General features: G+C 47.0%; 1 protein-coding gene across 1 annotated transcript in view; it reads right to left on the bottom strand.

Annotated features, from left to right (window-relative positions):
• Nucleotides 1-23,815, bottom strand: part of CHN2 (chimerin 2) — a 209,822-nt gene that overhangs the window by 12,073 nt on the left and 173,934 nt on the right. Inside the window, exon 7 of the mRNA XM_036453889.2 lies at nucleotides 4,707-4,784. Within this exon, the coding sequence (XP_036309782.1) occupies nucleotides 4,707-4,784 (78 nt within the window). The remainder of the gene's footprint in view (nucleotides 1-4,706; nucleotides 4,785-23,815) is intronic.

The raw sequence follows: 23,815 nt of genomic DNA, 5'->3' as shown, positions 1-23,815 counted from the left end.
GCTGACAGAGCGTTGGGTTTTCTTCTGGGCCCACGAGGACACTCTTTGAATAGCAGTCTACATGTGCATGCTGGGACACTCTCCGAACCCATGTTATTTCCGGTGGCGTTATTATGTCCACCGTTCCAACGAAACACCCCATATCTTGAAAAGTCACTAATCAGCTTTTTCCATTTGCTGAAGTTTATTGATTTTCAAGAATATCTTTTCAGAAAAAAAAAAAAAAAAGAGAGAGAGAGAGAACATTTTACAAACTTTAGGGCAGAACCGAAAATACCCCAGACAGGAAGAAAATACCCTAGACAGGAAGAATGTCTGCCCAAGGCTATTATACTGGGCCTGGTCTGCCTGGAATTCAGAAACCACACCAAACAGAAGACAATGATAGTCAGGAGATAAGGGATGTTGGACAAAGGGCGCAGGAATGGCCATTTCGTGAAAACAAGAACAAGAGGAATTGTGGAGGAGAAGCTCTGAGTTGAGGAAGTATCCCTGACCTGGCACTGTGTCAGTGAGCAGGGTGTCATCTGCCTCATATCTGGGGGCTGGAAGGCAGTGATCCCTGCTGGTTTCCTAACACGTATGCTTCCATGGGTCAAGGCAGGTGCCACCTAGGGTATAATCAGGTCAGCCCAGGTTGTAGGAGAGATCAATGAGGCTGACGCCCTGAGAGCAGAGAGCAATGGCGTGTGTGTGTGTGTGTGTGTGTGGGGGGGGGGGGTAGGAGAAGAAGCTGGGAGGGAGGGACAGGGGGGAGAAGGAGAAGCTGGGTCTGGGCACACTCCTACTTCCTGCGTCCTACCTCCTGAGTTCTGAGAAGTCCCTGGGGGTCTAGGAGCCCCTCCTGCACCATAGCCTTGCATTTAGCTTATGCCAGCATCCAGGGGTTCTAGTTCTTGAAAAAAGGAATTATAATGGTGGGCTGGGCTCCCGTAGGAGGCAGATGAAACAGTGGCTCTTCTGCACAGCACTGTGGGAGCAGACACCGTATTTTCCTCATCCAGCCACAATTTCCAAGCCCACGTATGCCGACCTCATGGCAAGTCCCTCGGTTTATATTCAGGGCGATGAAGTGTGCCTTTCCTTCCAGTTGTTCCAGACTTGTTTCTGCCCAAACAGCCCTTTCTGATGACTAAACAAAAGGAACAGGACAAAACCCCCAGCCATGGCTCAAACCGATTTCTGCCTGTGGCCCCGTGAGGCAGGCAGAGGACTGGGGACGAAGGGCTGTGCACGTTTATGAGATCAAGGAGGACAGGGAGAGAGGGGTGGGCATCTGGGAGGCAAGCGTGGCTCATCCCAGAGCAAGTGACCACCAGACTGAGCGGAAGAAAGGCCCCTCATGGGCCCAGAAACTGTACAGGAACCCCCAAACCCAAGGTGGGTGGTGGTGGTGCCGTCACCCCCGGACACCCTCAGCCTCCGGACCGGTCCTGTCCCGGCACCCGACGGGCGGGAGGCCTGTGAGCAGGAGCACAGGGCAGGGGTGCACCGTGGTGACAGGGTGCTGCTGGGCGCCCCATCTATCAATAGCGGGGGACATGAAAGGTAAAGTGGGCAACCACCGAACTTCTGTCTGGACAGGGCCACTCTGGAGAGTCAGCACAAAGGCAGCGGGGACAAGAGGAGTAACTGGGCATGTGCGTGCCACCCCCAGCTCCCCATGTATGAACCGAGCAGCACTGCACAGCCAGGCCCTCCGGCCTTACAGGGAAGAGAGCTGGCCTGACGCCCCTTGACACAGTCTCCGTCTCCCTGGCACAGTCTGGTGACCCTGGCAGGACCCGGGCTACCTGTGGGGAAGGACGCAGCACAATTAACACAGGTGCTAACGCAGGACGAGGCAACTGTGGGCGGGGAGTGAGTTGTCTGCTTTTTAGCTGGGCGAACAGACTTGACGGGGCAAAAAAAATCCTGTGGGCGAGGCATTAAGATTGGCTGGCAGATGGGAACCTCTGCTAGGAAGCCGCTAGACCAGAGTCCTGACAGAGCCTAGAGCGGCTTATTTGCTGCTCAGCATGACACTGTGACGGCTTGTTCCTTTTACTGAGCATTTACTTTGTGCCATACACAGAGAGCCTGCCAGTGACATCCCAATTACAATAAACCCTATGAGAAGTCAACATAAATAAAACGTTTGTGTTCTACATCCTAATTTTACGCTGATTCCAAGCAGATGGCAAGGGCCTTCGATGGGAACTTACCTTCTTCAGCTCTCTTCAGTGGCCTGTTACTAAAAAACCCTGGATTTAGAAGGTTTTTCCAAAGACAAGGCTGGGGGTGGGGAGGGGGAAAGGGGAATGGGGGAGGTGAAGAGAGGCTGATGAGGATGGAGGGTGGGAAGGGCAAGAAGTGACAGAGGGAACTACCGCTCCAGCTCCAGCCACTCACTAAGGACAGTGACACCGGCAGTACCATTGAAGCCACAACCACTGACACAGCGCCTCAAGGGCCGGCTGCATCTCAAAGACACCATTTTAACGGGGAAGAGAACTGCTCCTGTCTGGCTCAAGCATCCTCTCTGAAACGGGCCTGCTCCCTGCTTTGACATCTCTCTGTGGCTGTAAGAGGTCATGTGGAACAGAGACTGACTTTTTAAGTGAACATTTAAAAAGCTGTTGGTGTTTTCCATGATAAGCAATTGATATTGAACTAGTCGCCAACAGAACTATTTAGGAAAATAAGACTCAACGATCTTTTTGTATTAAATGCCATTTCCCATTCATAGACCTAAGGCTAAAACACTGAAATTAGTTTTGAAAGTATCAGTCAACTACCTATGCTCATGATGTTTTTCATACAGGCTATATACACTGAGTGGTCAGATTATTATGATCTCTGAATGCAGTGTGTATATGTGAATTTATATAGCTCTAATATATATATATATATTAGAGGCCTGGTGCATGAATTTGTGCATGGGTGGGGTCCAGCCAACCTGGCCAGGGGGAGGGGACATGGGTGGTTGGGTGGTTGGCCAGCCTGCCTGCTGGTTGAACTCCTGGTTGGGGGACAATTTGCATATTTGCCTTTTATTATGTAGGATATACACTGAGTGGCCAGATTATTATATATTCAGAGATCATAATAATCTGGCCACTCATTGTGTGTGTGTGTGTATGTGTATATATATATATATATATATATATATATATATATATATATATATAGAGAGAGAGAGAGAGAGAGAGAGAGAGAGAGAGAGAGGGAGAGACACACACACACACAGAGAAGCTGTCCCATACAAACACATACCGTCTAAGGCATAACTCCAATTGTCTCCAAAAGTCAGAAGAACTGGGATTTTCAAGAGGAAGGGAAAGCAAGTCCAAGAAGATCCACCCTCCTACCCATGGCAGTGTATCCATGAGATGCAAAGGATAAGGATATCTGCCCAACATCAGGAAGATTCCTTCTTAAGGCAAAACATCAATGAAGGTTAAGATAGAAAACAGGAAAGGAAAAAAGAAAAAAGCCATAAAAGCTTTTATACCCCAAATTAGACCTGTCACTCTGCGGTGGAGGGAGAAATGTCAGAGCCCTGTAATGCAATTCTCCCCCTCACGCTAAATGCGGAGGGCTGCACTATTCCAGTCCCCGGTTCCATTACGGCATGCAAATGCCCAGCCGCTCGCTTTCCAAAAACAGAAGCACAGCGAACGGACCTCAGCGACCAAATGCAGATTTTAATAGACACACATTTGTCCTTAGGAAGGACTAGAAAGCAGAACAGAATAGCTTTCCCCGGCCAGCTCCCACAAAGGGCCGTGCTGGTTCCAACAGCCACCAGGCTGCTGGCCCTAAACGAAAGGAGACTTAATAAAAAGCAACTCATAATTAGCTGCTCCTGCCTCTTTCACCCTGAGTATCCATGCTCTCCAACCTCCAATCACCAGCCCCTTTGCTGGGGCAGAGCCTCCAAGGACACCCAGCTCTCATGTACCGAAAAGCATGGCAGGCAGGTCAGTCTGGCACTCCCACCCCCCACCCCCGCCCTCGCAGTCCTTCTTGGAAATCTCTCTGGGGCAAAGGAAACCAGCCATCATTTTCTGATGGCAGGCCGTGTCTACCAGGGCCTCTCTGGAACTCAGATAGCAGTGCTCCCGGTTTGTAAACACACATGGGAAAACCCCCTGTCACTCCCACCAACTCTCTGCATCTTCTCGTTTGGTCTGGGGAACGGGATCAAGGCTGGACCCCGGGGAGCTGGGGAGGCGGCCGGGTGCTGCCCGCACACAGAGGACACACAGAAGCGACTGGATGGTATCCCCGTCATCTCTCGCTGTCACATCTGTCTACTCACAGACCAGAGGAGGGATGACAAAAGACAAAACACAGACTGTGAAACGGGCCACTGTGCCCGCTAGCTCAGAGACAAAGCCCTGCCGGGAACCCCAGGTCTCAAAGGTCACCGACTGGACATGCTCCGTTCTTCCCTCCCTGCACATGGCAATGGGTCCAAGCCTGCGGGACTCAGTGAAGGTGCACAGTGGTGTTTGCAGGCGTCCGCATCAAGCACAGGCTTTCTGAGGCTGCCCGTGAGGTCAGATCCAAAGCAAGCAGTTACGTGTGGGAAGCACGGTGATCGCTCTCCCGCCATCACCATCATGATGCTTTAGCTTCCAGCTGCCACTCATCAGAGGCCCGATGGAAACCACACGCTGTCTTGTCCCAGAGCAGAAGAAAGAATGTAGAGGTCGGCTTACCTTGAAGTTGTGTGTCTTCTCGTAGTTGAAGTGGTTGTCGTTGTGCGTGAGAGCGGCCCTCCTGACCAGGGAGGAGATCTGTGGACAGGCAAACAGTTTGAGAGGGGTCCAGAGGAAGCCGCCCTTCATGCCCACCTTCACCCCCCAGGCCGCAGCCAGCAGCTCCTGCCGCTTCCTGCCCGGCCTAGGCTTCCGAGCCACCGCACACTTCTCATTCTCCAGCCACAGCTCCTGGGAGAACATCGTGTGGCCCCCGGGGAGCAGGGAAGCGGGGGCTGGCAGGTTTGGGGAGCGATGGCTAACGTCAGGCAGTGGATTTGAAGCAGCTGCCTCTGTCCCGTCTGCAGTGGCCTCAGGCATGTGACCTGGAAGGGCCGGGTTGAGGGATGGAGCGGGCTCTGCCTCTGAATAAGGACGGGCCTGTGTTGTGCTATTTCTTAAAGCCGACGTGTGCCTGGAACAATAGCACATTCATGTGCACAGCAACCCCCAGATGCCACAGCCAGTCAGCCACTGAGCAATCAATGGAGGAGGCCGGGGCAGGCAGCTCTATTCCTGGGGCCAAGCACACTGCCAAGGAGAGACCTCTCCTGCTTGCTAGCACATTTCATACACACACACACACACACACACACACACACACACACCACACACACACACTCACACTCTCACCCTCACACACACTCACACTCTCACATGTACACTCACACTCACACACACTCACACATAGACATTCACACACACACTCATACACAAGCACTCACACATAGACATACTCATACATTCACACATTCACACACACACACTCACACATAGACATTCACACACACACTCACACACAAACACTCACATACACACTCACTCAAACAGACATTCACACACACTCACTTACACACTTACATACACTCATGCAGGCACACTTACACATGCATACATACACACACACACACACACACACACACACAACTAGCTCTGATGTTTAAAGCCCGAGGCTGCATCCAATTATTTTGGGGTTCTGAATCCCATTCTGGGCTGAACTTTAAACCTTTAAACCCTGATGATTGTTTCATCATTTGGGATCAAGCTTGAGTCTCTCTCTCTCTCTCTCTCTCTCTCTCTTTAAAATCTGCTCTAGTATTTGAAAGTCCACTTTCCATTCACATGCACGCCTTCAATTAGAACAGTCTGAGCAGTGCATGGGGCCAGGAAGAAGGCACAGCATTTCAGCTGTGAATCTACAGCCAGAATTTCAAAACAAGAGGTAGGCTGTCTGCTCCAGGATAACCCCAGTCTCTCTTCTCCCCGCGAACTACAGGCAGGCCCCCCAACCCACACAGACTATATTCCTTAACCCAAACCAAAACATCATAGTTGCTTTTCCTTGAAATAAAACATCTTCTTTTTCATTCTGTGAGTGCACAGCCTAAAGCCTTCCTTGCTCTTCAAAGAGCATCACCTGTTTGACTGTCTCTCTTGGGACCATGGTTTGGTTTGTTGGTCCCTGATCTATCTTTCCACTAACAGAGTGAGGAAATCATTACATCTTGGGAGAAGTCCTGATCTGTTGGCAAAGTTTAATGCAGCTAATGCCAGGCAATAAAATCAATGCCTTTGCAGCTAGAAAGCGAGAAGAACATAGACGGCTGGACCATTACATGGATGGATGGCCCATGGATTTCAACCCTTCCTCTACTGCAACATGGCTCCATGTTCCAGCCTCTCCAAGCAGCTTCGCAGAAAGTAACAAAAAATCAATCATTTCCAATGTAAGTCTTTATTCCTGGCCATCACACTCATTCCAGCTCAGTTCAAAGGTGAACTCTCCCATTTAATCCTCTTGTGACCTTCAACAACAGCCAGTGTTTCTAATGAGCTACAGAGCAGAATGACTTATATTGTGCCGGACAATCTTTAGAATGTGTTGCATGCCCTTGCTCATTTAATTTCAGCTCATGTGTATGAGGAACTGACTTTTATTCCCACTGTTCAGATAAAGACATCAAGGCACTGAGAGGTGAAGTGATTTTCCCAAGAACATGTAGCTGGTTTAAGTGGCTGAGGCAGGACTAGAACCCAGAACATGTGTGTCCATTACTCCAGCCCCTGAATACCAAGTCCTGGTGCCTTAGTAAGCCTGTGTTGCCACATCTACCATCCTGTCCCACCAAATGCTTTATCTGAAGTATTGGCAAAGTCCTCCCCTCCTTACCATGCCTGCCCTGCAATGTCTCTGACCCTTCATATCCCTCCGGTCCACCTGCACACATGGCACAACAAACTTCTTAGTCCAGTCACTGCTCCACGTGGTCAGAAGATGCCAATGATTCTCCGTGACTTACCTGTGCCCTGGACTGCCCCAATCTACCTAGATCATCTATCTCTTTCCCCACCTTCCACAAATCCTACCAAACCTCTTCTCCTACATACTCAACTTCTCACCTCAGTAGCACATTCCAGCATCATTTCAACATGTCTACATTTTCACCGGCATTCACATCCTAACTAAAGTGCCCCCTTCTCCAAAAAGACTTCTCTCACCTCCTCACCGAAGGCAAGCTCTCTCCTCTGAAGTCCCACTGGGTTTCCCCACACTTTTCTCTTTTGTGCTTATCACTTTTTATCATCTAGTAGGGGTGATTTGCAACAGGTCTGGTACTCCTGCCATACTGAGAACTCATTGTGACATGCTCTATGTCTAATTCACCTTTTCCTCCCTACAAGAGTGTCTAATAAAATTCCTTGCCATAGTTCCCAGAAAGTATCTGTATTGTATAGGAAGCCAGAGTTGTGAAAAAAGGTGTGCAAAGGTGTATGGGGTGGGATCTCCTGGCCCATCCTACAATCACTCATTGTGACGCTTTAGTTTCCAAGGACCTGAACCGCCACGGGTCTGCCCACCTGGTGGGCCTGACCAGATTCTCTGGTCCTCTTTCCCATTGCCCAATCCCAAAGGCAATCTGCCACCCACAGGACTGGGTGAAGGGATGGCACACCTTGGAAAGCCTTCTAATCCTTAGCTGAGAGGCAAAAAGACAGGCAGGAGGGAGAAGGGTCTCTTCCCAAACCTTCACGGCTAGCAAATCAAGGGACCCGATGTTGAACCACTCTGTGGAAGAACAGATACTGGGATCTGAACACGGCTAATTATATGGATTCATGGATTTAGAATCTGATAAAATGACTCTTTCAATAGGAAGTGGGCCAACGGACCTCCTTTTCCTTTTGGTACATGGGTGGTTGAATACAAGGGGATTTAGTATTTTCTCTTGCATCAGTGCCTTTACTTATAACAAGAAATTTTTCACTTCTCTTGGTGACAGTGATTTCTTTTTCAGATATGTGCTCAATAGAATTTACCCAAACACTAGAGACATTCAGACACGTGGAGGAACTAGACACTGTTCATTTAAAGTGTCTCTTTGCACGGAACCAGAGTGTTGGCATTGAGGGAACATTATTGTGAGGAGTGTGGGTGACCCCAGATCACCCTCTTACTAAAGGAAAAACGATTACAAACGTCTCTTGGTGAAAAGTCCCTCTTCAATAACTTCATCACACAGAGCTCATCTTTCCAACGTACTCCAGGACAGGGCCTGGGTTTCTTCTACACCCCCCTGCCCCCCCTGACTAACACTTCTTCTTATACACACGGACAGCTGCTAACAGTAGTTTTTCTAACAACATTTTCTAACTGACCTATTTTTTAAAAATCTATACATTCATTAGATCAGGGGCGGTGAACATTTTTTCCCACCAAGGGCCATTTGGATTTTTATAACATCTTTTGTGAGGCCATACAAAATTATCAATGTAAAAATTAGCTTGTAATATTTGACCAAGCATTTAGTTAACTCACCCCTAATGCCTTGGCAAGGCCAGACCAAGTGATTTCATGGGCCGAGCGTATGGTCCCCAGGCCAGACATTCCCCACCCCTGCTCCATATGAAGCACATTGCCCTAGATCCTGTTTAAGTCATGGAGTCTCCATTTTGGAAATATGGACATTTGGGGCCAGATAATTCCTTGCTGTGGGAGGCTGTGCATTGTAGGATGTTTTGTATCTCCCTTGCTCTGCTCACTAGATGCCAGTAGAGCTTCCCCAACTATGATAATTAAAAATCTTCCAGACATTGGCAAATCTCACCTTTGAGGCAAAGTCGCCCCCAGGTGAGAATACCTGGGTTAGATAGATAACACAAATATTTACTTCCTGTAAGTCAGGTATTGTATGGAGCACATTGAATATATTGATGCATCTAAAATTAATAACCCTATGAGGAAGGTATTGTTATAATTATCCCCACTTTACAGATGAGGAAATGAGAATGGAGGGTTTAAGTGATTTGCCTGCGGTTACATGGTGAGCATGTAGTCGGGCTGAGATGAGAACCCAGGCACAGCTAACTAATGGTATGCCCCCTTTCCAAAGAACAAGTCTCTTTTTAATTTTATTGTAATAAAATACACATAACAGGTTCTGCATTTTAAAGAGGACTCACTAGTCCTTGGATGGTGTCTCCCAATGCTACACAAAGGAATTGATATCTATTCAAACACAACATGTGAACATGCTTCTATTCATACCCCTTTCCCCCACTTCCCAATATATCACTGTAAACCTCCACTGATTCATAAGCTAAAGGCAAAAATCCTACCATGTCCTATGGGGGCCCGTGTGGCCTAGCCTCTGCCCCTTTCCAGCCTCACCTCCCATTCCTTCCTTCCTGCCACCTTGAGGATGTATAACCTTAGCTCAGCAGTATGATTTCCACAGTATTATCTATGACCCCGCTGGACCGCTGGTTTTATGAGCTCAGACACAGAGTGTCATAATTAAGAGCCCAGTGTCATACCTCCAACCTGACACCAAGTAGGCGCTTACTACATTTTTCTGAAAGAATGAGTGTCCATGACTATAAAACACTTTGAGGTCAAAGAACTACTACAGAGCTTGTCATCATCACTAGTCGTTCTCTCGTCAGTTTGCTCTTGTGAATGGATATAAAATCCAGGGGTCATGCCTTGTGGTGTTTCCTTTTGGCCAGAAAATTGCATTTCTGATGTCACAAGAGGAGAGCACTGAAAACAGGGGGAACTTCCCCCCAACCCCCGGTCAGGCCTTTAGGGACACAGCCAGGTTTGGGACGAGAATACTATGAACAGTAGCGCATCGTATCTGTGGAGTGTGTTAATGACATATCTTTCCTCTACGAGGGATGTCGAGCAGGTGTCTTTCACATCTTTCAGGTGAGAAAACCAGGTCCTAACAGGCATGTCCTAGGGAATGGAATCGTCTTCTGATGGTCTCTCCATGGAATTCCCTTGTACTCGGTTGTAGAGAATGTAGTGGTGGCCGCTAAGGGCCTGTTGACATGAGGACCATCCCCCCTCTCTCTTCCCAGGGGACTTTTTAAACCTTTGAACTGGGGTTCTCCCCACAGTTCTTGCATTAACTATACCTCTAGTGACTAGCTCGAGGCCAACACTATCTTGGCCCTCAGGAAAGTTTTGTGGCATGCAGAATAAACAGTCCCACTTTATTGCAGTCTCTTTGTTTTCCTCACCACCCATCAAAATGCCTTCCAATTTTAGCCACAGTCATCATTGTCATGTTTTCCTAGTCCCTCACTGCTCATCCCACACATACGTCTGGGGCTAGGTGCTGGGTCTGGGCCGCATGTCATTTTCTCAAAGCCACAGAACATTAAATCCTGCCCAGAGAAGCGCAGTAAAGTGCTACAGGCATTCATTCAACCCAGGACCGTGGGGGGAAACCCGTTTTCTCCTTTTATTTTCACTCTCTGTGGATCACACTTAAATACTTGCAATGGCTGGATATGGGTTTACTGACAGTGTGCTTACTACTTTTTTCAATGTCTAAAATATATATGGAGAGAGGGGTGGGGTGGTTTCCATTAGGGTCTTGCTATGGGATTCTAGAAATGGCATTGCTGTTGGCAAGTGAAAAAACTAGAGACCAAGGGAAATAAGCCCAAGTTGATGAATGAGAATCAAAGGGGTGGTTTTCTGAACGCTGCTAAGCCCAGCCTGTTGGACTCTATGTACCCTGAACACTTCCTTCTATTGACACGTCTTCCTTACAAGAACACCTCCTTAGTGTCTGCTACAGTCTTTGCTTGTGGTTTCCAGGCCTGAAAGAGAAGGAAGAGAACAAAGAGACATGCCTGCCTGGGAGCTCATTCCCATGACTGCTGAAATGAGAGAGGCTGGTGGGAGCGGCCGTCTTTTCTGCCGTGTGCTCATGAAAGCAGAATGATCCCGGCTTGATTTGCATCCATCAGTGGCTGAGCAGGCAGACTCCTAAAACCCTCCGTGACTTCCACCCTTGCTGAGTCCTGGTCCAAGGAGGAGAGACCTGGCCTTAGATGGCCCAGTATGCCCAGCTGTCATCCAATTTCTCTTTGGGGACAATTTCACTCTCAATCCAGAGACACAAAAGGGCCAGGTACTGGTCTCGCTGTTTTTTGATGATTCATTTCCCTTCATCCCCAACACTTTGTGTCCATCCCAAACTGAGGGCCTGTGTGGTCTCCATAGTGGATCCAACAACCTTATTTAGAAGCAAATAATCTGATGTGTTGTGGGATGATTGGCGGTGCAGTGTTATAACTGTGGTGTTTCCCATCTTTTTTCTCCAGCTGTTGTATTGAGATGGACAGTTTCGGCTAATTGCTGAGGTTTCTCACAGTCTGCTTAGACGTAGACACAGAAGATCCTCCACGGTACAGGAAAAGACTTTTTAGGTTGTGTTAAGCACCTCACACATTTCAACATGCGGTCGTCCGCTTTTTGTTGTTTTGTTTTTGTATGCAGTTTTTGGAGGAGAAAGACAAATTTATTTGAGAACTTTAAAAATCTTAGTCAAGTTTCCCAAATGCTGAGTTTAGGAAAGCATGGCAGGGTTATTTTTGAGAGGGTAGATCATTTGTTGAATCAAGACTCTTAAAATTGCTTTATAATTGTTTAGGTAAACTCTTATAAAACTAAGACCCGAGTACACAATGCCAATTTTCAGGGAGCCTCAGCTATGCTAGAGTTCCTGGCTGCCATTGTCTTTCTTGCCTGCTGTGCCTCTCTTCTCAGATTCCATATTCATCTCCTTTCTTTGTATTTTCTTGGTTGTCCTGGGCCTCCCCACCTCTCGCCAAAGAGCTCAGTGCCCAAAGTGACTGACTTACAGGTTTCATTACAAAAGCCATAGGCCATCCATTTCTGGTTTAAGGCACCGGACTGTATGGTAGAACCCACGTGTATGTATCTCTGACCCCCCTGACCCTCACTCAGCTAAGAGAAACCTCTGCCAGAGGCTATCACTTGCTGAATTACATTTTCTTGGCACTCAGCACTGTGGCGACTTGCAAAGCAGAGTGTACCAGACAGAGCCTCATGCTGCCATTCTGCAGGCCCTTTGGTCAGCAGTTGGAAGAAGGTGCATTTTTATTGAAAGAAAAACAATCAAGATTGTTTTGTCCAGCTGTTTTCTGCATGCACACAGCTGTGCAGTTTCTCCTCCCCATGTTTTTTCAATGCTTAGAATCTGGGGACCCTGTTTCTTTGAAAATTCATTGGGGAAGCTGTGCCTCAGCACACATGGTCCCTAACACTCAAAACTCACCAAATATATTAGAATCACACCAGCAACAAAAAGGAGAAAAGTAACTCTAATAGTTATTGTGCACATACTGTGCCAGGCACATGTACCACTGTCTTGTTTATTCTGCACGACAGTTCTGTGGCATAGCATAATTACCCCCGTTTCATACGCGAGGAGACTCAGGCTAGGACAGCTCTCCCTGCTCCAGCTTGCACCACTGACAAGCTGGACTTGAACACAAGATCAGCTGCCTCTGTAGGTCCTACTCCTAAACTTCATGTGATGCTGCCTCCATGGATCTGTCCCCAGCAGGCCATCAGATCCCGAGAAAGGACCCTGCACTCACATTTTCTAATCCCTCTGGCACCAAGAACCATCAAGAACACTCAGAAGTTTATAAAGAAATGTGTCTGGTCTGGTCCAATCTCCCCATTTTACAAAGAGCAGAAAAAGAAGTTAGTTGCCTGGGTTTTCACAATCAGTGAAGTATAAGGCCAGGCCAAAAGGCCCATCTGTGGGCTGCAGGTCCAAGCTGTTTCCGACATGCAACACACATCTGCTCAGTGTCCATACCCACCCAGGACTGCACAAGTTTGACATCATTCTCTTCCCCCTCTCCCCCACTCCATTACAAAGTACATCAAACATAGGCAGGAAATTGGTAGGCAGTCTACATTGTTAAAAGCATCTCAGAAAGTAATTTGCCCATGTATATCAAGAGTTTCAAAATAATAATATCATTTAAGATTCTGTAATTTGATTTCTAAGAACCAATCCTAAGGAAATGATCCTAAATACAGAAAGACATTCATAGCAGCATTATATCTAACATAAAAATGGAATGTATGTCCTAGCATCAGGAAGTAGCTGAATAAGTATGACGATCATGCAACAATTAAAGATTATGTCTGTGATATGTATGTCACAGTGCACAACTGTAGTAATTATGCGGCTGTAATATGCCATGTGAAAAAAAGCAAGATACAAATTTATAAATGTATTATGCTTATAAATAAATTTAAAAATCACAACACATAGGAAATCACTGTACAACAAAATAAGGACAAATGTCTACATTTTCTTTATTGTCCGAAATTTCTTTAATTATATTGGGATGAGAAAATGTAATTGGAATGAGAAAAAAAAAAAGGGCAAGATTTTGCTGCAGGGAAAGACAGTTCCTCCCTCTGGTTTGCATCAGCTTTCTTTTGTACCAGGAAGTTGTTACCTTAGAGGGAAGATTAGGCAAGTTTTAAACCTAATTAGAAACTGGATCAATCTAAAGTATTATTGTCTTCTGTGGTCTGGTTCTCACAGCTATAACATAATTAAAGGAAATCTCAGATATGCAAAATAAGTCATTAAATAACATTATTGGAAATGAAAACTCTTCATCTAGCAAGTATGAATGAAGGATTCATTTTCTGTGGGCCTAAAACATGCTACTTTATGGCCTTTACTAATATAAATGAAAACCTTTCCAAAAATGCCGAAGAGAACACTATTCTATGTAAAAACATGATTTGGGTTAAATCTCTGGAGAGAGTTTGCCCTTGAGCCAAAAGAAATAAAAGCTTTAAAATAAAAATACTGTTTCCATCATGATAGATTACTATTGGTCAGAGTCAGGAGATAAAAGAATAAAGATTTTCTCCGAATAAATTTATTCAAACCCAGAAAATTACTTGTTAGGATATATAGTATAGCTATGAGAATTGAGATTTTGTGATAGTTCAATCATAACTGGGGATAGGGGAGCTTCCATTTGAAATAACAAAAATGTTCTAGCTTACTTTCTTTGAACTTCAGTCCTTTAATAATAAAAAAAGAAACATGGCTCCCTTTTTCTAATTTGATCAGTAATTATGGGTTGCAGCCACCCCTGAAGCGAGTGCAAGAAGCTACACTGCAGTCAGCGTGTGCTCTTTCAATGGCACATGCGGTGGCTTATCGAACCCCTTAGCCATAGGGATGGCAGCTAAATTCTAAAAATGGTGAGAGCGTTGGTTTGCTAAGAATGCTGCGTTAAGAGTAAAGACTCTGGAGCTAAGTTGTCTGGGTTCCAATTCCTGCTCCAACCCTCCCCAGCTGAGGGAGCTGCCAAGTTACTCACCCTCTTTAGGCCTCCTTTCCCCCAACGCGAAATGTGCAGGGTACCAGTCGGTGCCGCCCGATAATTAAATGTGCAATTTAAGTTGTAAGTTGTAAATTGCTCAGCGCCATGCCTGGCATCATTTTATATGTATGTATGCGTATATAATTTAATGAATAAATTAACTTTAATGATCAGGCAGGCAATGCTTCCAACGTAAGGCCTAATCTTAGGAAGGTGTTGACAACCAACTGAGTATCACCAAGACTACCTTTACTTGATGTGATGTGAGGGGAAATTTTCTCCTCTGACCTGTCCCAATGAAAAAACATCTAGTCACTTCAATCTGATTCGAGAGCTGAATAAGCTGGAGGCATTTTAACCACAATGGCAGGTCTTCGGAGGCAGAGGGCAGAGCAGCATGGGCGCACACGGAAGGTGTGTAAAAGCTGCCAAGCTGTCTTGCCTCCTGAAATATTCTCATGGTATCAAAAGGCAAAATAATTTAGAGGGGTGGGTTTTAGGGCCTGCATAAAAAAAGAAAAACACCAAAAAAAAAAAAAAATCAAAAAACAAAACAAAAAAAAAACCCACCCCAAAACACCAACAAAATGAAGGAAAGGGAGCTTTTAGCCGTCCTGGGATGAAGGTACGGCTGGTGGCTTCAGTCCTGGGCTCCAGCATTGCACCCAGAAAGGAGTCTCCCAGCCTGTTGGGGCATGTGGTGCACGGCAGGCAGCCTGGGAACACCTGCAGGGTCATAAACTCTCCACTTCGACCTTCCTCACCTTGCACAGGGACGGGGGATGGCAGGAGACGAACTCCTTTTATTGGGATCCAGCAGCCATTTTTGGGAGTGTGTGGAGCTGATGACCCAGCTCTTAAAACCAGCTACTTCCAGGAGTCACCAGCTACTTCCAGGAGTCACCAGCTACTTCCAGGAGTCACCCGGCCGAACTTGGTATCCCATGAGTAACCATTCTCAAAATTGGTCACACCAAACCCAGCTACGATGGTTTCGATACATGCCTATTTCCCAATGTTTCCTAGATTTTGTAGCCCACAAAGCATGTTTCCTGCTGACCCACTTCTATCCCATCACCCACTCAGGTTTCAAATGGGTGTCCCTTAAAATATCGCTCATCTCCAGTTGTTCTAGGACAAGTTTGAAAATGTCTCTCTCTGTCCCTTTCCTGAAATTATCATTTACAATACTGTTTAGAAGTATCTGCACTTTCCAGACTAAACTATAGTCATGCAAGGCCAATGAGGAGCTATTAGAACTAGTGTTTGGAAAACGAATACTGGACACTTAACCTTGGGATGGCTCTGAGAATTAAAACAGAGAATCCACATCCTTTGCGGTGCCAAAAACACCAGGGCCCAATGGAGGTTAACTGTGGTTATTATTAGGGACCACCTCTCTTTAAATAAGCTCAGCTAGTGGTGCCGCTGTACCCTGACTGGTGCACATGTAAGAAGTCTGAGTATGCCAACTACCTGGCCGATGCTGAGGGGAGAGGAGTAGTTACACTGTGTTCTTTCTCTTCCACATGGCAAGTCATTCGGGGCCAGCAGCAGAGACCACGTGAGGTGAGAAAGAGCAAGATGACTGGCCACAAGAGATGGCCTACAGGGCACTTTGGGAACCCAGGTTGGCAGGGCAGGTGGCACAGCCTCCGGGCACTCATGCCCAGGCGTGCACATCAGCAGAACTTGGACACAATGTGCTGTTTCTTGTGGGTCCCTCCGAGTGGCTGTGATGTCTCATGGGACAGAGCCCAGGGTGTCATCTGAACCCCAGCATTCCACACCTTGACCTCTCAGCTCCCTGGTGCCGGTTAGTCTGAAGTCCCAAGATCTCTGGGCCCCGACACAGGTCCTGGCATCCACCCACCTTGTTTTCCTAAACTCCCGATGGATAAAAAAACAGTCTCTCAGCTCTTAAAGGACATGTCTTAAAGAGTATGAATCCACAGGAAACTGCCACTGCCAGATGTCCTGAGTCCTTCCTGAAAACTGCTGCAAAGCCCCCAAACCAGCTGCCAGGATCCCAAGGAGGAGAACTCCATGTGTGGGTGGTGGAAGCCGAGGGGATGTCACTGCTTGGGGCTTGGCTGCCTGGTTGTAGGAAGGGCTGCACATGGGGTGGGGAGTTATGCCTAATGCCTTTGTGTTAGTTTCTCTGCACAAATAAAACATGTGAGCCCGGCCGGCATGGCTCAGTGGTTAAGCATCGACTTATGAACCAAGGAGGTCACAGTTCAATTCCTGGTCAGTTCCATTCCCAGTGTGGGTCATGCAAGAGACAGCTGATCAATGATTCTCTCTCATCATTGAAGTTTCTCCTCTCCCTCTCTCTTCCTCTCTGAAATCAATTAAAAATATATTAAAAAACATACACATGTGAAATAATGGGTATTTTCCCCATTATGAGAAAAACACTGTTCCAAGTCCAGTATTAAAATAGGTAAAATGAATAGAACTTGCATACATAAACATGTATTAGTGTATATGAAATACAAGGTATTTCAATGCTATAGGACAATAAAATGTATAATTGCCATTTATTATATCTATGCATCAGGCACTACTCCAGACACTTTATATCTCTTCTCTCTCATCCATCCATCCACTCAGCCATCAATTTATCCATTCACTGAGCCACCTCCCCATTCACTTATCTATCCAGGTAGTCAGCCAGCCCACCATATATCCAACTACTCACCCCTTGATCTATTATTCTTCTATCCTCCCATCCTCCCATCCTCCCATCCATCCATCCATCCATCCATCCATCCATCCATCCATCCAATCATCTACTCACCCACTCAACCAATCAACCAACAAATTCATGAAACAGCCAACATTAAGCGAACACCTCCTAAGTGCTAGTCACTGTGCTAGGCTTTGGGCATCTAAAGCCAAGTAAGAGCCAGTCCATGTTCCCTCTTCAGGCAGTTCACATACTAGTACAAGTGTCTGTAGCCCAGGAAGGGGACATGAGCAAGGCTTTGCTGTTCATTGCGGCTGGATTTCACACCTCAAAGTTTCTCATGCCTATTTCATAGTCTGTTTTTTTATATTTTTTATATCCCCACTCAAGGTTATGTTTTTATTGATTTTTAGAGAGAGTGGAAGAGAGAGGGAAAGACAGAGAGAAATATCAATGTGAGAGAAACACATCATTGGTTGCCTTCTGCATGTGCCCCAACCGGGGTCCGAGCTGGAAGAAGCCTGCAACTGGGGTATATGCCCTTGACTGGAATCGAACACTGAGCTAAACCAGCCAGGGCCCTATTTCATAGTCTTCATTAACCTCCATACTTGGCATTGTACTGAGAATACAATCCCTTATTGCCTCAAAATAAAGAAATTCTTCTGCTCAATATAACTTAATTTAAAAAATATATATATTTTATTGATATTTTACGGAGAGAAGGAAGGGAGAGAGATAGAGAGCTAGAAATGCCGATGAGAGAGAAACATCGACCAGCTGCCTCTTGCACACCCCCTACCGGGGATGTGCCCGCAACCAAGGTACATGCCCTTGACCGGAATCAAACCCGGGACCTTTCAGTTCGCAGACCGATGCTCTACCACTGAGCCAACCCGGTTTTGGCCAATATAACTTAAAATTTTGAGTTTATATAGGTGTATGCATAGGACCCCAGTAATCTGGGTCCTCCACTGTGAACCTGGGCTTTCTCAGAGTACACTCCATTTCCTCCAACGTCATTCTTATTTGTTCACCTCAGTACCCCCTATTCTTCCTTCCCTCTCCCCGGGGCCTCCTGTCCCTTTCTCCAGGAAGCTCGCCTTTGTGTCCGTCTTAGCTCCAACCACTCTTTATGTAATTGCTTCCCTTTTGGCTCCCTTGGACCCTACGTTCTAAGTGGCTATGGTCCATCTTCCATCACTGCGTCCCCGTCTTCAGCACACTGCCTGTCTGTGCAGCATTCAGTAAATATTTCTTAGATGAGTGAGCAAACTGAGGGCAGGTTCTTGGAAAATGTATATTTAATAGGCTGCTTAAAGCATATGGTTTCCCTTGCTATGTATTGCTTTGGCAGGTGCAGGGAGGGAGATTATGGCTTCAGTTGCCCAATGAGAACGAGCATGATTTTTTTCTTCAGCACAAGGTAGAGTAAGTCAGTACCATAAAGTGGAACAACACAGGGGGATGAGATCAATGACTGCTTCTGGTAAGCCCTCTCATCTTACAGAGGAGGAAACCGAGGCAGAGTAGCTTGTCTCAGCAAAGCAGCAATGAGGCATGACACTTCCGGAATCCCTATCCACTTCCTTCGGCTTCGTTTACCTGCCACCAGCATCCACTTCCTTCCTTCCACTGTCAGCGAATGACCCTACCCAAAGGAGCCACCCTGGGAAGGTTTGGGAATCCAAGACCAACGCTCTAACCCAAAGTCCTGAAGCCAAGGTGATGCTCAATAAATCATCATTGATCTTGAAAAAAACCCAACAGATCAAACCATGACATTTGGAGCATTAGGCCATCTACCCAGAATTTCAGATTATTACCCTTAGGCCCAAAAATACAAAGGAGAGAATACCCAGAGGGTCTAACATTTTTGAGAAATCCCCCCACCACACAGTTAAGCAGATGCTACTGTGTCCTGAGGCAATCACATCTCTCTGGCTGATCCACGGAGGGAGGTGTCATCTCATAAAGAACCTGGTGGGGAGGAGTGCTGGAAAAGTTGTGTCTGTGGGGTTCTGGGGAGGACTAGCCAGGATCACCTCACCCTGATTTGTCCAGGCTGTATTCCTCTGGCCATGGAATGGCTCAGTGGTTGAACATCAACCTATGAACCAGGAGGTGATGGTTCAATTCCCTGTCAGGACACATGCCCGGGTTGTGGGCTCAATCCCCAGTAGGGGTGTGCAGGTGGCAGCTGATCAATGATTCTCTTTCATCATTGATGTTTCTATCTCTCCCTCTCCCTTCCTCTCTGAAATCAGTATAAATATATATTTTTAAAAAATTCCAAATTCTGTGAGAAACAAGAGTATAGTGAGAAAGAGATTTAGTACTGCATTAAAAAAAAAAAGATAAAAACATTCAAAGGAAGAAATAGGACAACTCTTCCCCCAAACCTAAAGGTCTTTAAAAAATCATTTGAGAATACATTTTAAAAAATGTAAAATGTGTGGGCCTGAGCCTTCTAGGTGCTTCTGAGGGGGAGAACCTGGCCCCCGCCCCACCCCATTCCTGGCAGGCCCCATGCGGTGGGAGAGGCTGCAGGATTCCGGAGAAAACCTGAAACCACATAAAAGAGATCAGGGAGCTGGCCCCTCCTAGTTCAGTGTAACTTAACTCAACAGCAGGGCAGACGTTTCTGTGAAAGAATCCCTGTCGCACTCAAGGCAACAGAGTTTCTGGCCGGTTGAATTTCACCAAAGTGTCCCCTGGGCATGACATCTGTCCGCTCCTGAATTCTGATATTTCGTCACAACCTCGGATCATTACACAAAGAACGCTGCAGAGGAGATGGGCGAAGGGGCGGCAAAGCAAAAGGACTTATCTTCCTGGGTGGATCTGTCACACCGAAGCACGTGCCTCCACAGAGCCGAGTGACTGAGGGAAACGAAGAATTTGGATAGGAGATATTTGATATGTATTTTGATCTGATTGAAAAAATCTCCTGCTTACCACACATACCCTTGTGTGTGTTTTTCCCTCTCACTGTTGGGATCTTGGCCACGTAAGCAGGTCCTCAAATAACATCATTTTGGCCAATGTTTCTATTGATATATAACATCCATGAGTGAAAAAATCAATTCCCAGCCAGGGCCACTGTCTGCGTGGAGGGTGCAGGTTCTTCCCAGGTCTGTGTGGGCTTTCTCCAGGGACTCTGGTGTCCTCCCATGTCCCAAGGTGTGCGCCTTAGGTGGACTGGCATGTCTAAATTGTCCCAATCTGAGTGAGTGTGTTTGCATGTGTGGGGCTGGCCCTGTGGTAAGGGACCTTTTGCATCCTGAGCTTCGAGAGAGCTCAGGTCACCCATGATCCTGAACTGGGATCATCGGGTTCAAAAATCATTCTTTTACTTTTCAAAATTCATCTTACTTAAATGTCTGTCTAGCTCACATTTCTTTTAAGGTCTAATATTAGAAGCATTCAAAGTCTTTATTTAGAGGTTTGGTGATGCTTTAGTGACCAGAAATAGGCCGGAGGAACTTGACTTTTGTTGGTGGATGGTAAGATTGGTTTTGTTATCCATCATTTCGCTTATAGTCTGAATTCCAAGAAGCTATTGATGTTGTCAGGTGAGGATTGACTGTAATCTGACATAGTAGGCCTCACTTTCCTTACTTCCAAAATGAAGTCTTAGCCTGGACCCCTTTTCCATCTTCAAATGTTCACAAACATTCACTCCTGGCCCTGGGACCACAGATGCCCCTGAGAAGGTAAAACTTGGGGTAGAGGGGGGGACAAGTAGCCAGATAATGACATAATATCGGAACCAGGGGAATGCAGAATTGGGACAAGCCACACTAGCATGCGATGTCTATTTGTGACATGTGCACGGGGTGAATGTCTTGTGCCATCGGCCACAGTGACATTCCCTTAGGAAACTAATTATTTTGTTGTGCAACTTGTCTCATAGCTGAGAGACTCAAATAGAACCAACCTAGCCCACGCCTTCTAGAATCTTCACTATCTAAAAATACACGAGACTCATGCTTCAATTATGCAACAGACACTCCTAATCATAGCCTGTGAAAACAGCTCCTCACTGCATCTGCCTTTCTTGGGGGACGTTTGGTATTAAGCAAGAAGGAACAAACATATCACTGCCTTTTGCAGCACATAATAACAGGGGCCCGGACTCTGAAAGGTTAACAGGGATCTATGAATATAACACACAGAAACTGTTCCTTTAAAAGAGAGTGCGCAGTTAACATTGCAGCATGATTCCTGTCTGCTTGGAAAGTTTAGGCAGAACAATGTGCAAGACTTTAAAACCATGTGCTTATTCACAAACAGAGGTGCTGAGTCACAGGCCAGCATGGTGGTAGCCCTGCAGCCCTGAGCCGGAGGCGCATCCGGGCATGGCTGTGCCATTCAGCACCGCAGGGGCCTCTGCCCCAGCCCACCCAGCCCACCTTCTACACACTGAACTGGAACCAGGCGCCACCGTGTCAGGACGCCAAGCCCTTCCAAGCTGCCCTTTTCACCACTTGGTTTCTCCTCGCAATTACTTCCCGTGTTTCCCTCCTGGTACTCATTTAAATGCTAAGTAAAAGGTGAAAGAGATTCGTGGTTGTAACCCCGAGCTAGCTCAGAAAGGAAATTAAAATCAATTATACCCCATGTGGGGCCAATGATAGCAAATGCAGTCTTCTGGGAGAGAAGCACACTTTGTTCTGTGAGTGAGTGTGACAGGGACCAGAGTGCTGGTAGATGCTTCCAGTTCGGTCCTGAGGCTGCTCTGACGGGTCTGCAGGGCGTGAGGGGCTGAAGAAGGCCTGTGGGGGCTGAGGATGCTGGGAGCAGCTCTGTCCACGGAGGTGGCAACCTGCCATTACGCAGCCTCCAGCACAGAGGCGGCTGCTGGCGCTGTGTGTGTGGCAGGTGTGACTCGAGGAGAGGACACTGTGCTGTTATTGCTGAGGCCAGGGCAGCCCGGCTGGTCTGAAGGAGGCCAGGGTCAGCTGGGCAGCGCTCTGACAAGTTGCTGCTTTGCTGGAGGTCTTCTCGCCCGGAACCCTGTCTCAGGTTTGGGCGAGACCATCACTAGTTCTAGGCCCCAGTGTGGCTCTTATGTGACCCAGAATAATCAATAAATGAACTGGCCCTGAAAACGTCAGATGCCAGTGCCAAGAGCCTGTCAGATACCCTGGAACGTGAGGGTTACCAGTGTCGCCTCTGTGTGATGTGGCCTGAGTGTGGAGGACGGGTGTGGGACACCTGGGATGCTCCAGCTCCCTGCGATTCTGAGATACCTACAGCCCGGCAGGTACTTTTGACCTGAGCCTGCCCCCTCCACCTTGTCTGCATTCCTGGACACACCTGACCTTGCTTGGCAAAAACGTCCTGCAGATCACTGATCAGAATATCATCTGGAGTGCTTGTGAGAACACAGATTCCCGCTCCCCTCTGGGACCTAAAGGTCAGAATGGGGTGGGAGGGGAGGCAGGAGTTTGCGTGTTAAGGACATAGGCTTGGCGGTGTTCATGCAGCAAGGGCAAGACCTGGTGCTGGGAGAGCACCCGGCCCTCTGGTAACTCAGAGCCTGGGAAGGTTCTCTTTCCTCAGGGACATCGCTCTCCATCCACAATGGTCCTTCCTCTCTCCCTCTGTTCCTCGCTCCACTGTCTTCCCCCTTTGCTGTATGCTATGGGCAGGGCCAGGGCTAGGGTGGGTGCAATAAACTAAAGATGCATAAGAGATGGGCCTTGATTTTTGAGAGGAAATTTGATCTAGCTGAGAACACAGTCACCTGAACAGATAACCACAAAACGCTGGACAAACTGTAGTAAAGGCAGGGGCCAAGTACAGGAGCAGCACAGAAGAAATGCTGCATCAGAGGGAGGTACTACCAGATGGAGGTCAGGAAAATCTTCAAGGAATACGTGACATTGAGGTAGACCTTGAAGGGCAAGAATTTGTTAGGTTGAGAAAAAAAAGAAAAATATATTTAAAATGTATGACCAGAGCGAATCTTACAAGTTTGAAATATATTTGCGGATAAGTCTGGCTTCACCCTCAACGGGTCATTATTATGTTTTGATTATGATTGGTTTTGACTAGTCTCAGACACCTGCAGAATAAACTCTTCTCCCAAAGACTTTTCTTGGCTGCCCCAAAGTTTGGCTGAGAAGGGAAATGCTTAGTGGTCTTATTCTGAACACATAGCTATTGTTACTCTTCCTGATGTGGGGTGAGCAGGGGGCTGGACAGCAAAAGGCCCCCAGAGAACATGACCATGAAAAGTGGTTGCCCTCAGATGAGGTATCCGGTTGTCCTCTGTCCTCCCAGGGCAAAATGCATTGCTCGGATCCAGGAGCTATCAAGTAACACCTGCCTCCCCTCCGCACCCTCTGAGCTGCACTTGTTCATCACAGGCACAGCTTAGCTGAATGCTTGATTTTTTAAAAAGAATACCTGTAAGACGGATATCTGAGAGTGAGCTGGGAACAATGCTACACACTCAAACTCTGCACTCCCACAGCCCCTGCAGCGCTGGGAAACCACGCTCAGACCTTCAGGAGGACGTCAGGAAACCTGCATTTTGCTTCCTGTTTTGCCACCAGCCAGCAGTCTTCTTCACTGAAGACTTCCTGATCTTGAGCTTGCGTGACTTTGGGCAGGTCTATTATTTTTCTGAGCACCCTCAATTGTGACAGGAACTTCAGGATCTGATTGGCATTAT

This window comes from Pipistrellus kuhlii, unplaced genomic scaffold (genome assembly GCF_014108245.1).
Source record: "Pipistrellus kuhlii isolate mPipKuh1 unplaced genomic scaffold, mPipKuh1.p scaffold_m20_p_26, whole genome shotgun sequence".
Taxonomy (NCBI): domain Eukaryota; kingdom Metazoa; phylum Chordata; class Mammalia; order Chiroptera; family Vespertilionidae; genus Pipistrellus; species Pipistrellus kuhlii.
This window is presented reverse-complemented; position numbering and strand designations above follow the sequence as displayed.